Source organism: Cervus canadensis, chromosome 28, assembly GCF_019320065.1.
Source record: "Cervus canadensis isolate Bull #8, Minnesota chromosome 28, ASM1932006v1, whole genome shotgun sequence".
NCBI classification, from domain to species: Eukaryota; Metazoa; Chordata; class Mammalia; order Artiodactyla; family Cervidae; genus Cervus; species Cervus canadensis.
In genome coordinates this window covers 262,788-276,714 of record NC_057413.1, presented here as the reverse complement: position 1 = coordinate 276,714, position 13,927 = coordinate 262,788, and the positions used below count along the sequence as shown (strand labels likewise).

General features: G+C 44.5%; 1 protein-coding gene across 3 annotated transcripts in view; it reads left to right on the top strand.

The window, feature by feature from the left end:
* Positions 1–13,927, top strand: part of EXOC2 (exocyst complex component 2) — a 117,146-nt gene that overhangs the window by 75,531 nt on the left and 27,688 nt on the right. For 2 of the 3 annotated variants that reach the window (XM_043449221.1, XM_043449222.1), the window contains 3 exons: positions 209–275; positions 3,777–3,893; positions 9,873–10,014. In XM_043449221.1, coding sequence (XP_043305156.1) covers positions 209–275; positions 3,777–3,893; positions 9,873–10,014 — 326 coding nt within the window. The remainder of the gene's footprint in view (positions 1–208; positions 276–3,776; positions 3,894–9,872; positions 10,015–13,927) is intronic. The other variant, XM_043449223.1, reaches the window with a different exon arrangement.

The following is a 13,927-nucleotide window of genomic DNA, read 5'->3' as shown; positions in this document are numbered from 1 at the left end:
TAGTTCACAGTTTCTACTTGGAGCTATTAGGTGTTAAATATTAAAAAGCAGAAAATTATATGATTTTTAACCCAAAGATTTTAAAGTCAAATTTACATAGGTTTTATGGAATTTTTTACTGAGGTGTAATTGACATATAACATTATATTAATGTTTTTAATTTTAGTGCTTTAACTATAACTGTTCTCTTACTTACTTCTCTATTCAGTCTCTCCGTTGATGTTTCTTCTCCTGATCTGTTTGGAAGTATCCATGAAGACTTCAGTTTGACTTCTGTAAGTAAGATCGTAAAGAGATGATAAATAGAAAGTAAAACATGTCATTTGAAAACTGCGTAATGACTGTTTCATAACTCAGCCTAAAATTTCTTTGTTACCGCATTATTGCCATAACACACTACTCTTACTCTGGTGCTTTATTTTTGGAAAGTTTTGGTAAAGATATAGTTCTGTGTGTATTCCACACTTACTGGCTGACAGCTACAGCATGAGTGTTTCCGTGTGCTCTCTGCATCACGTCATGCTCTAGTGCTTGAAAGGCGGGAAGGAGGCAAAGGACAAGCACCCTTTCTCTGTTTTCCTCTTTAATCAGAGAAGCTCTGCTTTTCTTTTCTTTTTTTTTGGGGGGGGGGCGGTAAGTTCCCTATTAGCATTTTATTTAAACTCAAAATTCCATGGCAAAACCAAATCACCTTTCCTATAAACTCACATGTATTTTAAACACATGCGTGTGTTTAGGAATGACTCACACACATGCTTTTTTCTGTATGTTAATTTAGCTGTTAAAATTCAAACTCCAGTTATCTTGAAAATTAGTAGTAACCCTCTCCAGTTTGTCATTAGCTTGAAGGATGGGTGTGTATGTTTCTCTCAAGAAAGGAAATATGACCTAAATTTCCTGCCATATATCATTTCTACAGTTATTATAAGTACCAACCTTGTAGCTCAGTTGGTGAAGAATTGGCCTGTGGTGCAGGAGACCCGGGTTCGATCCCTGGGTTGGGAAGATCCCCTGGAGAAGGAAATGGCAACCCACTCCTGTATCCTTGTCTGGAAAATCTCATGGACAGAGAAGCCTGTGGGCTGCAGTCCACAGGGTCGCAAAGAGTTGGCCATGACTCAGTGACTAGCACACACACACACACATCATTTCTACAGTTGTTATAAGTGTCAATTCCGAAATAAGGATTTGTTTTATTAGGAAAAGTATAATCAAAGTAATTTTTTTAAAAACTCTGTTGTAGATTTAATTACTGTGTGACTAGGCAGATAATAGTACTTGTTCACAGAGAGAATTCAGAAAGAAAATTGGTTCTACAGAAAGATTAAAACATCAGTTTGGGACCAGATGTGTTGAATGAGAGGTGTTCAGATGGGATGTCTAGTGGGCAGTTGGCCCCCAGGAGAGAAGTCCAGGTACAGATTTGTAAATCAGCAGTGTGAGGCCTGGGATGGGATGAGGATACGAGGGACAGTCCTAGTGGATAGAGAGGAGACCACGTATATAGAAATCATATTGGGGTTCAGGATCCAAGGGGAGGCCTGAAGAGAGAGCCTGGGAGCTCCAGAGAAGGAAGCATCAGAGAGGAAGAAATCCAGACGGAAAAGCAGACTGTTGGAGTGCCCGCGGGTCAGACTGAAGCCAGGGCTTGTGGGGGCGAGTGGACGGCTGTGGGGCACTGCCTGCGTTGGGTCAAGGGTGAGTGGAGGCCGTCTGGTGAGTTCAGACCGTGCTTCCCCCGTGAACACGAACAGAAGGCTAAGCACGTGCCGAGGCAGCGTCCTTCTCAGTGGAAGGGAGGGCTGCCCCTTTCCCGGTCTTTGGGACAGGCCCGGTTTGCACACGACAGTCTTCCCAGTGCAGAGGCGGCTGCCGCATGCTCAGCATCTTCCTTCTTGGACTGACAACACCCACTGGGCCCAGTTCTCCTCAGAGCCTGGACCCCGCCTCGAAACACGCCTTAGCCTCCATCTGCCTGCTCTCAGCCAGAACCCTGAGTGGGTCACACTGTCTCCTGTCCCCCTCTCCTGAGATTGTTCCAGATTTGGTGCCAAGCTCAGTCCCTGTGCGTTTCTCCACTGGATGATACTGCATTAGATTTGACCCCGGGGATTCAGGTCCTTGCAGGGTCTTGTCCTGGTTCCCAGCAGAGGGCAGCATGGGACGAAAGGGGGCTTGTTGCTGGTTCTCTTCTGGCTGCTGTTCACTGACCGAAGGGCTTCAGGCACCACGGAGGGTGGCCTGATGCCTGCATCACAGAGACGCTGTGGAGGGCCAGGATGGTGCCTGAGACCGTGGAGTCCTCAGTCTGCAGATCCTGCCGCAGATGGGCCACAGAACAGGGCAGAGGAGACAGGGTAGGCTGGAGCAGGCCACTGGAGGGCGGGGCAGCGGGAGGGTGCTTGGCAGCCGGCTCCCCAGGGAAGGCGATTAAGGATGGACTGTGGGCCTGGGAGACCAGCTGAGATCAGATTGGCTGCCGAGGAGTCACGTGACTGCACGTCAAGTGCCTTACAAGGGCCACATGATGGCAGGGGTCCGGCCTCCCCCAGCCTTGCCTGTCACCCCCAGTCTCACAGTGGCCAAGGTTTGAACGTGGAGCATGGAGGAGGGTAGATGATAGCTCATTTTCTTTGTTTTAACCTCCACTTCTCATCCATAGAGTCATTCAGGCCGTTTCATTACTTTTAAACCACCATAATAATTCTGGGCCTTTTAATTATATTTTTTGACGACCACAAAAGACAACAAGTAGACCACACTCTGCCAGAACTTAAATAATGAAACTTTAAATAGAGACCTAGCAGTTTGCACACTGTGAAGGCCCTGAATGGGACTCTTGGGCAGTGCGGGCCCAGCCAGGGCGGCCCTGTGGTCTGCGCACCTGCCCTTCCCTCCCGACCTCAGTCACTGGTGAGTGCACCACAGCGAGCCCAGTACAGGTGGGAGTGTCTCCTAGGGAGGATCTCTGCCCTGAGTTCAGTCAGGATCTAAACCGAGGCCTCGGATTAGTCACACTTGTTCTAGAGAAACCCTCACCCTGAGGAGGTGGGACAGAGCCCTTCCTAGAACTTTCCTTACAAGCCAGTTCTTCTGAACTCTACGAAGAGGATTGATTCGTCACCCTGGGGGTCTGGTCACTTTGATGCGAAATCACCGTGAGCAGCCAGAAGCCTGGGGGTGTAGCGTGGCCCTCTCTGGGGCTGACTGGGCAGGTGCCCAGCCTCTGTCCCCTCGCTCCCCCAAGGAGGAGACTCTCCATGAGGAGGGCTGCAACGGCCTCGTGGCTGAGGGAGCCCGTCTGTAGGTGCCGTTACAGTTTTCTTCCAAGTTATGAAAAATTTAGAAGTTATTTTCCGAAAGTTTCAACGTTTTTTGGTAGTTATTTTTAATATCCATTTTTATAGCTATTTTGGGTGCAAAACATGTAAAATAAACAGCAAAGTAGAACCCCTTTCCTAAGAACAGCACCTGACTCCATCTCACTGGTTTCCTGTGCTCCATCTGCCTGCTTTCCATACAGCTGTTAGATTTCCAAAGGAATTTGAGTTAAACATGATTTGACTCTTCAGTGTATTAGGTCATAGTGATTAGTTAGTAGAATTACAGATTTGTATTATGTTTCTCTGTTACTGGAAAGAAGGAACCAAGATAAACAAAGTGCTGAATATGGATATGAAATACTAAGATTGTAACTAGCAAGTGATAAATGTTATCTGTTAAATTTTCAATCTGTTACTGTAAATGTAATTTTTAAAAATTTGTTTTGGTTTTAGGAACAGCGACTTTTGATAGTCCTAAGTAATTGCTGCTACCTAGAACGTCACACCTTCCTAAACATAGCAGACCATTTTGAAAAACACAACTTCCAGGGAATAGAAAAAATAACACAGGTAATGACTTGTGAAGGGACGGGGGTCCTGTCACCCGCTTATTTTCAGCTGTTTTCTTCATGCCGCCCCACCCCGCTCGCTCCGCCCTCTGCTCCTCTCACCCTCACCTCCCGGCCCTTTCTCACAGCTCACCTGGAGTTAATGCTCTTCTCTTTCTCTGGAGCAAAGTCCTTGCAGGACTAGAGCTGGCATATTTCTCACCCAAGCTTCCCAAAACTGAGGGTAGGAAAGGAGAGAAAGGCTTCCAGAGGCGTCTCAGATGCGTCTCCTTTCAGGTTAGAGCTGTCACTAGCCAACAGCAAACCCTGAACCTCACAATCACCTCTCCTTCCTCTCTCCTGCTCCGGGGACCACAGCGGAGCTTCTGCGTGCCTGCTGAAGCATTTGCACAGGTGCAGCTCTAGGTTGCTTTGTCTTTCCTGAAAAGCACACCACCTCCCCTCTCCAGTGCTGCATGTGGAGAACTGGACAAAAATGAATCCTGCATAAATAAATCATTGGAGTGTTGTTTTTTTTAAATGATGTTGCACTTTAGTGTTTATATTTTTCAAGTAATCAGAAAAGAAAAAGATGCAGTGATCTTGTTATTATTAAAGGTTGCTTGGTTCCTGGGCAGAGGTTTATCAGATTTCTAAGTAAAGCAAGCTGGAGCCACTTTTTTTAATGTCAGTACAGTTTTCTTAGTGCACAGAATAAGATAGTGATCTTGTTAATCTTACAATCAAAAAGTGCTCTTGATGGATTGCATACTTTTTACAAATGATGGTTCCAGTTCATGAACTTGATTGGGATTTTTTTTTTAAAGATAGAAAATGTCAGAGTGGGTGGCTGTGTCTTCTTTTCCTGCCTTTTCGTAAAGATTAATCATCCTGATGAGAAATGTTGTGACTTAAGACTTCAGGGCCAAATGTCGAGTTTATTTCCAGAAATTTTTGGTTGAGAATTACAAGGTGTTCTCTTGTAGTAAAAAGTTAGTATTTGTAGAAAGTGGGCATTTTGTTTTTATGCAATAATAATAATGACACTAACATTATCATTGGAGAAGTCGTTTATCATTTTAAAAATATATGAAATGATTAGGAATTGCATATAAAAGCAGGGAGAGATTTCAGTTCAGTCCCTCAGTCATGTCCGACTCTTTGCAACCCCATGGACTGCAGCATGCCAGGCCTCCCTGTCCATCACCAACTCCTGGAGTTTACTCAGACTCATGTCCATTGAGTTGGTGGTGATGCCATCCAACCATCTCATCCTCTGTCGTCCCCTTCTCCTTCCACCTTCAATCTTTCCCAGCATCAGGGTCTTTTCAAAAGAATCAGCTCTTCGCATCAGGTAGCCAAAGTATTGGAGTTTCAGCTTCAACATCAGGCCTTCCAATGCATGTTCAGGACTGATCTCCTTTAGGATGGACTGGTTGGCTCTCCTTGCAGTTCAAGGGACTCTCAAGAGTTTTCTCCAACACCACAGTTCAAAAGCATCAGTTCTTCAGCACTCAGCTTTCTTTATAGTCCAACTCTCAGATCCATACATGACTACTGGAAAAACCATAACCTTGACTGGATGGACATTTGTTGGCAAAGTAATGTCTCTGCCTTTTAATAGCCTGTCTAGTGGTCATAACTTTCCTTCCAAGGAGTAAGCATCTTTTAATTTCATGGCTGCAGGTACCATCTGCAGTGATTTTGGAGCCCCCCAAAATAAAGTCAGCCACGGTTTCCACTGTTTCCCCATCGATTTGCCATGAAGTGATGGGACCAGATGCCATGATCTTTGTTTTCTGAATGTTGAGCTTAAAGCCAACTTTTTCACTCTCCTCTTTGACTTTCTTCAAGAGGCTCTTTAGTTCTTCGCTTTCTGCCATAAGGGTGGTGTCATCTGCATATCTGAGGTTATTGATATTTCTCCCAGCAATCTTGATTCCAGCTTGTGCTTCATCCAACCCAACGTTTCTCATGATGTACTCTGCATATAAGTTAAATAAGCAGGGTGACAATATACAGCCTTGACGTACTCCTTTTCCTATTTGGAACCAGTCTGTTGTTCCATGTCCAGTTCTAACTGTTGCTTCCTGACCTGTATACAGATTTCTCAAGAGGCAGGTCAGGTGGTCTGGTATTTCCATCTCTTTCAGAATTTTCCACAGTTGATTGTGATCCACACAGTCAGAGGCTTTGGCATAGTCAATAAAGCAGAAATCGATACTTTTCTGGAACTCTCTTGCTTTTTTGATGATCCAGTGGATATTGGCAATTTGATCTCTGGTTCCTCTGCCTTTTCTAAAACCAGTTTGAACATCTGGAAGTTCATGGTTCATGTATTGTTGAAGCCTGGCTTGGAGAATTTTGAGCATTTTTTGTAAGTTTTAAGTGGGGATTTTCTGTAGATTGAATCTGTGTCAGTAAGAAGCAGAAGGAAATTGACATGCAGGTGGGCTCTTGTGTCCTTCCCAGTCTTTGTCCAGGCTCTTGTGTTCTGAAACCAAGGTGATTTGAGGATCTGGGCGGTGCTATTTGTGGCACTCAGAATTTGGAATTGAATATTTTGAAAGCATTCAACTGAGCATTAAAGGAATAGACAGTAAACTAGATTTATAGTCTTTGTGCTGTTTCTGTTTTTTATGAGTGGATTTATTAATTTCATGATGACAGTGAAGTAAAACATGTTTCTTGCATTAAGGTAAAAAAGCTGCCAGCTGCCCCTGTTTTTCATGGTTCCCTTCTCAGGTAACATAACTCCGGAGGCCCAGATCCGAGAGCAGTCCAGGGCATTCAGATACCTTGAACACTGGTCATCCATGCTCTGCTCTGCGGTCAGAGGGAAGGCCCCTCGGAGCTGCTGCTGGGCGTCCTCTCCCCCCGGACCCCGCCTCTCGCAGGTCTCCCCTGAGCCGTGCTCGGGGACTTGGCCAAAGTTTCTCCAGACACAGTTCCTTCTGCATTCTGTTTCATGAAGAGCTTCACTGGCCTTTTTAGTTCCCTTAATCTTACTCTTCATCTGTAAGAATGGAATTAATTTTTACATAAATAATCATGCTTGTTAGGAGTTCATTAAAATTTAATGATCATTTATCCTTTGGGGCTTCCCTGGTGGCTCAGGCAGTAAAGAATCTGCCTTTAGTGCAGGGGACACAGGCTGGATCCCTGGATTGGGAAGATCCTCTGGAGAAGGCAATGGCAATCCACTCCAGTGTTCTTGCCTGAAGAATCCCATGGACAGAAGAGCCTGGTGAGCCACAGTCCATGGGCTTGCAGAGTCGGACACGACTGAGCCACTAACTCACTTTTTCCCTTTTCATCCTTTAAAACTGGAATGGTTTTTTTACACAGTTTTGTTTGATGAAAATAGCTCTCTGAAGTAATTAAGGAAATTAATTTCTTTCTGTTTTTCATGCAGAAAGATGCTCAGAGAGAGGGAAGTTAACAAAGCAGGCCTCTCAGGCTGAGTCCAGAGTGCCAGCTCTTCTGGCATCATGCCTGTGCTAAAATAAAGGACAAAATTGTTTCTATGAGAAGACACCAGAGGAATAGGATCAGACGCTGGTTGCTTAAATGTATATCATTTTGAACTTCATAAAACAGCATTAAATAATAAACACGAAACTGTCAGCATTTCCAAACCATCTTTCGCTGCGAGACACTCCTTTGGCATGAGCCCCGTTGGAGGCCTCCGCTGGGCTGTGCTGTGGAGACCCGTGTGCCCATGCGTGTCCACATGCGGTGCCAGCGCCTCCCAGTCTCAAGTGTTGGAGATTTTTTTTATCGTGCATTTTTTTTCCCTTATTGTAAAAGTAAGACCTCTGGACTTCCCTGGTGGTCCAGTGGTTAAGAACCCACCTGCCAGTGCAGGGACACAGGTTCAATCCCTGGTCTGGAACATTCCACGTGCCTCAGGGCAGCTAAGCCCGTGTACCACGACTGCTGAAGCTGGAACGCTCTGGAGCCCATGTTGTGCAGTATGAGGAGCCGCGGCGAGAAGCCCGCTCAGCGTAACTGGAGACGGCCCGCCCAACAGGGAACGTCAGCACGGCCAAAAATAAATGATTTTTTTTTTTAATTAAGACCTAATCATTTTTTAAAAGGAGAAATACAAATCTAAAAAAGTTTTTTTTTAATCACCTGTAATCCACGAAAGATAAACACTCTTATTTTAGAATATATAGTAATTAGTATCTTACATAGACCTGTGTCTATATGTCATTAAAATATGAAACAATATTCTGAATTCAGTTTATAATGAATATATCTTTTTGTATTGGCTCTTCTGTTTGAGCACTTTCCCATTTTTATAAATGTGACTTTTATGGCTTTATAGTATTTGTTACTGTTGGATGTGCCATTGTAAAATTCTTGTTTTCACTTTTTCCTGCTGGGAACCTTCAGGTGACTTTGTGGCTGTCACTGAGAGGGAATGCTGGCCACATCACCCTCCTCCCTTCCTCACAGTAAATTCCTGGAAGTGAACTGCTGCTGCAGAGGCTCCCTCCTGGCAGACTCTGCCTGCCAGGTTGCTGTTCAGAAGCAGCGCCCTTACATTTGGCTGTCACTGCTGATTAGTTCGCATTTGATAGGAAACATCCCCTTGTGGTGTTTTCTTTTGCATGTCTTTCCTTGCTTGGCAGGTTAACACTTTCTCAGATGCTCATTGGCGAGAACATTCTCTTTAAAGGGTCTCAGAGGCTGCAGGCCAGTCTCTGAGCCCTTTGAGAAGGGAAAACCAGAGCTGTATGGTTAATAAACTTTGGCTTATAATTTTACTGCAGTAGCTGTAATTACATAAATCCAAAGAATGATCCTTACATATATAAAAAGCTGTTATACTCTGTGCCAGTCTTTTTAAAAGAATGATCTAATTTACAGTTTGGATAGTTGCATATTTTTGATCTACCCAAGAATGTTATAATAGCCATTAAAGTCTGGCGTTAAATTACTTTTTAAAGTCGAATGCCTAGAGAGAGATGGATGGGATGGGGCCCCCAGCCCCAACCTCTCCTATCTCCTGAGACACTCACAGGCCAGGGAGGGAAGACTCTCTTTTTTATACATGTATATTTATTTTTATTTATGTGTTGCTTATTTGGCTGAGCCATGTCTTAGTTGTGGCATGTGGAATCTTTTAGTTGTGTGGCATTCAGTTCTTGAGTGAGGTTTTCTGTGACACCTGTAAATCTCTTTCCAATATTTCAGCATGGAGGTGGAGAAAGGACAGGTTTTTTTTTTTTTTAAGTTCAGGGAAGCTCGTTTACAGCAAGCAGTTTTAAAGATTGAGTCACTTGAACCATAGGCAATGTGTTTTGCATATTTGATTATTTTTAGCTTAATTGTATATAATTTTTTTTGCTGTTTTTATTTATTCTAGTTAAAATTTTGTTGTTTTTTTAATACAACTACAAAATAGTGGCTCTGTTCCTCGTCTTAGAGCCTTGTACAGTCCTTCCTTGAGCCTGTCTTACCCAGCAGTTTGTCTCACACACACACACACACACACCATAGTTTGATGAGTTTATTTCTATAGCACTGGCTCAGTTAAAAGTGCTCTTTCTGTCATCTTTGAAATGAAAATAACAGGGCTTTTTTTCTGTAATTTTTTTTCCTCAGAAGTTCTAATTTTTACAAAGTATTCTTACCAAAAAAGTTTTTTCAATAGTAAATTAGAAAATTTAAGTTGGAGACATTAAAATAAAACAATGATTTTATGTTTCTGTAACTGTTTTGAGTGAGCTTCAGAGCCCTGTGTAGACAGTGGGGAAGCAGGGCACCTGCCGTGCTAGAGTGCTCTTTATTAGCAGCGGCGAAGTAAAAGTCACGCCTTTTTGTGGGAAAGCCGGTAAGTAATGTTCAGACCTGCTCAGCGTTTACTTACACTGTTCTGCCGTTTCTTCACCCGCAAGTAGACGCCCGTGCGTGCTCCCGCTTGTGCGTGCTCCCACTTGTGCGCTTGAGCGAGCGTGGTCTCACTGGTGTGCTCCTGCTGTGCTCACAGGTGAGCATGGCCTCACTCAAAGATCTGGACCAGAGGCTGTTTGAAAGCTACATTGAGCTGAAGGCAGACCCCATCGTGGGCTCCTTGGAACCTGGCATTTACGCTGGCTACTTCGACTGGAGGGACTGCCTGCCCCCGACAGGTGGGTGGTTTCAGATTACTGGTCTCCAGATCCATGCATCCTGAGACATGAATATGGATTTGCTTTTCTTGATACATGCTTAAGATGCTTTTCTTTTTGTTCCCATTCTTTTCATATTTAACTAAGAGATTGGCTTGATTTTTAAATCTTTATTAGCTTAAACGCACTTTTTGATAGTTTGGAGATTAGGAGACTTTAAATTATTAGTGCTTAAAATGGCTTACAGATAACCGTAAATTCCAGAGGATAATTAATTACACCTCAGAGTGTGTGATCATCTCAGTAATGCACACTTGCTTCCTGGGGTGCTTCTTACCTGCATAGAAGCAGTAGACTGAGTGCAGTTTTATGCAATGACCTTACGACCTTCATCAAAAAATTTACTTAAGACATTTGGTCGCTTCTATGGAAGACCCAGTTATGGTTGCCAGAGAGGTGAAACATCCAAGGAGAAGGTATGGGAGTAAGATCATCATCATTTAGCAGAGAAAACTCAACTGTGGAAAGATGGCAGACAATTCCAGTATTATCGTGTGACGTCAAATAAATGTCACTTAGATCACTTGGTATTGTATGTTTTAGAAATAACTTGCTCATTGAAAGAAATACATTTTTGATTGATCAGATACTTCTTTCTTTGTATGAAGTACCATGGAATACATAAAGCCAGGCCACCTACTAACATGTTGGTGTTGCCTGGTGTGAACATGGTTCTGTTCTTATTAGATACCAGGTCTTTGGGGCGCGTGTGCCTGCACCCGTGACCTGCTGGAAAGTTGTGTTACCTTTATTCGTTCAACGATTTGTTGTGATATCCTGTCATTTTTTGTTGTGTGATGCTTTTATTAGATGGTGATAGCATCATTTACTCTTTAAATATGTTTTTTTTTATTGTTACTGTTCATATTGTTGTTCAGTCACTAAGTCATGTCAGACTCTTTGCAACTCGATGGACTGTAGCACGCCAGGTTTCCTGTACCTCACTATCTTCTAGAGTTTGCTCAGACTCATGTCCATTGAGTTGGTGATGCCATCCAACCATCTCATCCTCTGTCGCCGTCTTCTCTTCTTGCCCTCAATCTTTCCTAGCATCAGGGTCTTTTCCAGTGAGTCGGCTCTTTGCATCAGGTGGCCAGAGTATGGAAGCTTCAGCTTCAATGTCAGTCCTTCCAATGAATATTCAGGGTTGATTTCCTTTAGGACTGACCGGTTTGATCTCCTTGCCATCCAAGGGACTCTCAAGAGTCTTCTCCAGCACCACAATTTGAAAGCATCAAGTTGTTCATATTAGGGGTAATGATACAGTGATGCCAGAAGGATAAGCTGAGAGTCAGAATCATTAAGTTATTATGATTAATCATTATGTTATTGTAGGTATTTAATTCCTGAAGTCTCCATCCATCATTATAGACGTTTGAGCCTCCTGCCTAAAGCTGATCATAGTTGATCTTTCTCCCGTAAGGCCATTCATTGCCTTCCTAAATGCTCCTTCCTATATTACGTTCCTAAAGCTCCCAAATGTTGAAATTCCCAAAGTCACCTAGCCTAAGAGTTTTGAAAAAGACTGCAGATCAAAAGTTCCAGTGGCTGTTCAGATGACCTTGAGACCAGTGATCCACCCTGGGAATTAGGTTCGTTCAGGTATACATTCTTTTCTGTGTCCAGACTGGATGACAGCTCACATCCCAAATACATCCTTTTACAGTATGTCAGATCCTGTCAGAAACTTGCTTAAAATTTTTGTAGTGTCTTACAGTAAAATCTGCAACGTGGTCAGTACTGACCCTACACTCTACCCCATGGCCTCACCAGCTGCCCACAGCGCACAGGGAAGACTTCCCACATCCTCCCTGCAGGGTCCTCCCTTTGCCATATGGTCATGAGTCCTTTGTCCTCAGGCATCTGCTCAAGTGTCAAGACTCCAGCCGTCTACTCTGCATATGTGATAATGGCCCCTGGAGGGTAGGCGTGGTGTTTTAGATGGAACCTATGGGAATTACATGTGTTTTATGTGCAAGATAATTATCTACGAGGGAGTATCCTGTCCATTAGTTCCCAGCACTGCCCTTTACGTTGGTGGAGTGTCTTATAGCCCAGTCCATGAGCTCAGGGGTAGTGATCAGTTATCCAGGGCCGTTGATGACATGCACCTTCTGTGTAAGCTGAGTTCCTGACTTCGCATGAGCAAACCTAACTCCCTGGGTGGATCACTGGTCTCAAGGCGGTCTGTCAACAGCCTCTGGAGCTTTCGATCTGCAGTCTTTTTCAAAACTCTTGGGCTAGGTGACTTTGGGAATTTCAACATTTGGGAGCTTTAGGAAGGTAATATAGTGGCATATGCCACAGTTCATGTTACATCCCAGTAGCGATTGCGGCAGGGAAATGGGTGAAATTAGATTAGGAGAGATATCAAGATCCTTACCAGTTCAGGTGACATGTGCCACCATGAAGGTTTATTGGGAGTTTGCACATTCACAAACAAATGATTTGGGCCCAGCTGTACCGAACGCTTGTACCAACAGGTAACCAATCCCTGGTTCACAAATGAAGGACTTGTTGCGCAGCAGGCCCTGCACACCTGTGCACATGCACACTCATACGCACTCCAAGTGCTTTAACTCCTTGCGGTTTCAGTCATTTGTGTGCCTGTAATGCATGTGCCTCATGTATACTTAGCTCTTAATACTCAGTTCAGTTCAGTCGCTCAGTCGTGTCCGACTCTTTGCGACCCCATGAACCACAGCACGCCAGGCCTCCCTGTCCTTCACCAACTCCTGGAGTTTACTCAGACTCATGTCCATCAATTCGGTGATGTCATCCAACCATCTCATCCTCTGTCGTCCCCTTCTCCTGCCCTCAATCTTTCCCAGCATCAGGGTCTTTTCAAATGATTCAGCTCTCCGCATCAGGTGGCCAAAGTACCGGAGTTTCAGCTTCAACATCAGTCCTTCCAGTGAACACCCAGGACTGATCTCCTCTAGGATGGACTGGTTGGATCTCCTTGCAGTCCAAGGGACTCTCAAGAGTCTTCTCCAACACCACAGTTCAAAAGCATCAATTCTTCAGCACTCGGCTTTCTTTATAGTCCAACTCTCAGATCCATACATGACCACTGGAAAAACCATAGCCTTGACTAGATGGACCTTTGTTGGCAAAGTAATGTCTCTGCTTTTTAATATGCTGTCTAGGTTGGTCATAACTTTCCTTCCAAAGAGTAAGCGTCTCTTTTAATTTCATGGCTGCAGACACCATCTGCAGTGATTTTGGAGCCCAGAAATACAAAGTCAGCCACAGTTTCCACTGTTTCCCCATCGATTTGCCATGAAGTGATGGGACTGGATCCCATGATGTTTGTTTTCTGAATGTTGAGCTTTAAGCCAACTTATTACAATTTCCTAAATTTCAGCTGTCTTAAGACAAATCCTCATTCCCTCCGGAGGGTGGGGGAGAGGTGGCCAGGACATCAGGCTCAGAACCCCTTGAGCTCCTGTCACTCTGACTACTCACAGCCCGACAGGTTCCACTTTACAGTCTGGCATGAAATAGCTGTCTGGGCGGCGCCTCAGAGATTCCGCCTGAGGCCCCTGTGTCCTCTCGTGTCTTTCTCATGTCTCTAGCCATCCTGGGGTCCATGGACGTGCTGGCCTTGGTGCTCTGTGGGGTGCTCCCAGGCTGGTCCCACCCCTGGGAGAGATGCCCCTTCACTCATGGGCACGGCTCCTGCTCATCCTGCTCCTGGTTCCTCCCACGCCGCCTCCAGGCAGCCAGGGCCTCTCCTGGTTCCCAGGCCCCACCTGTCCACCAAGCTCCAGTCGTGCAGTGGGAATTCATAGTTCTCAAGTCTCAGCAAACATGTGTCATGCTTTAGTTTATCTTTCGAGTATTTGCTCTGTGCTTCGGCAGTGATTTTTCT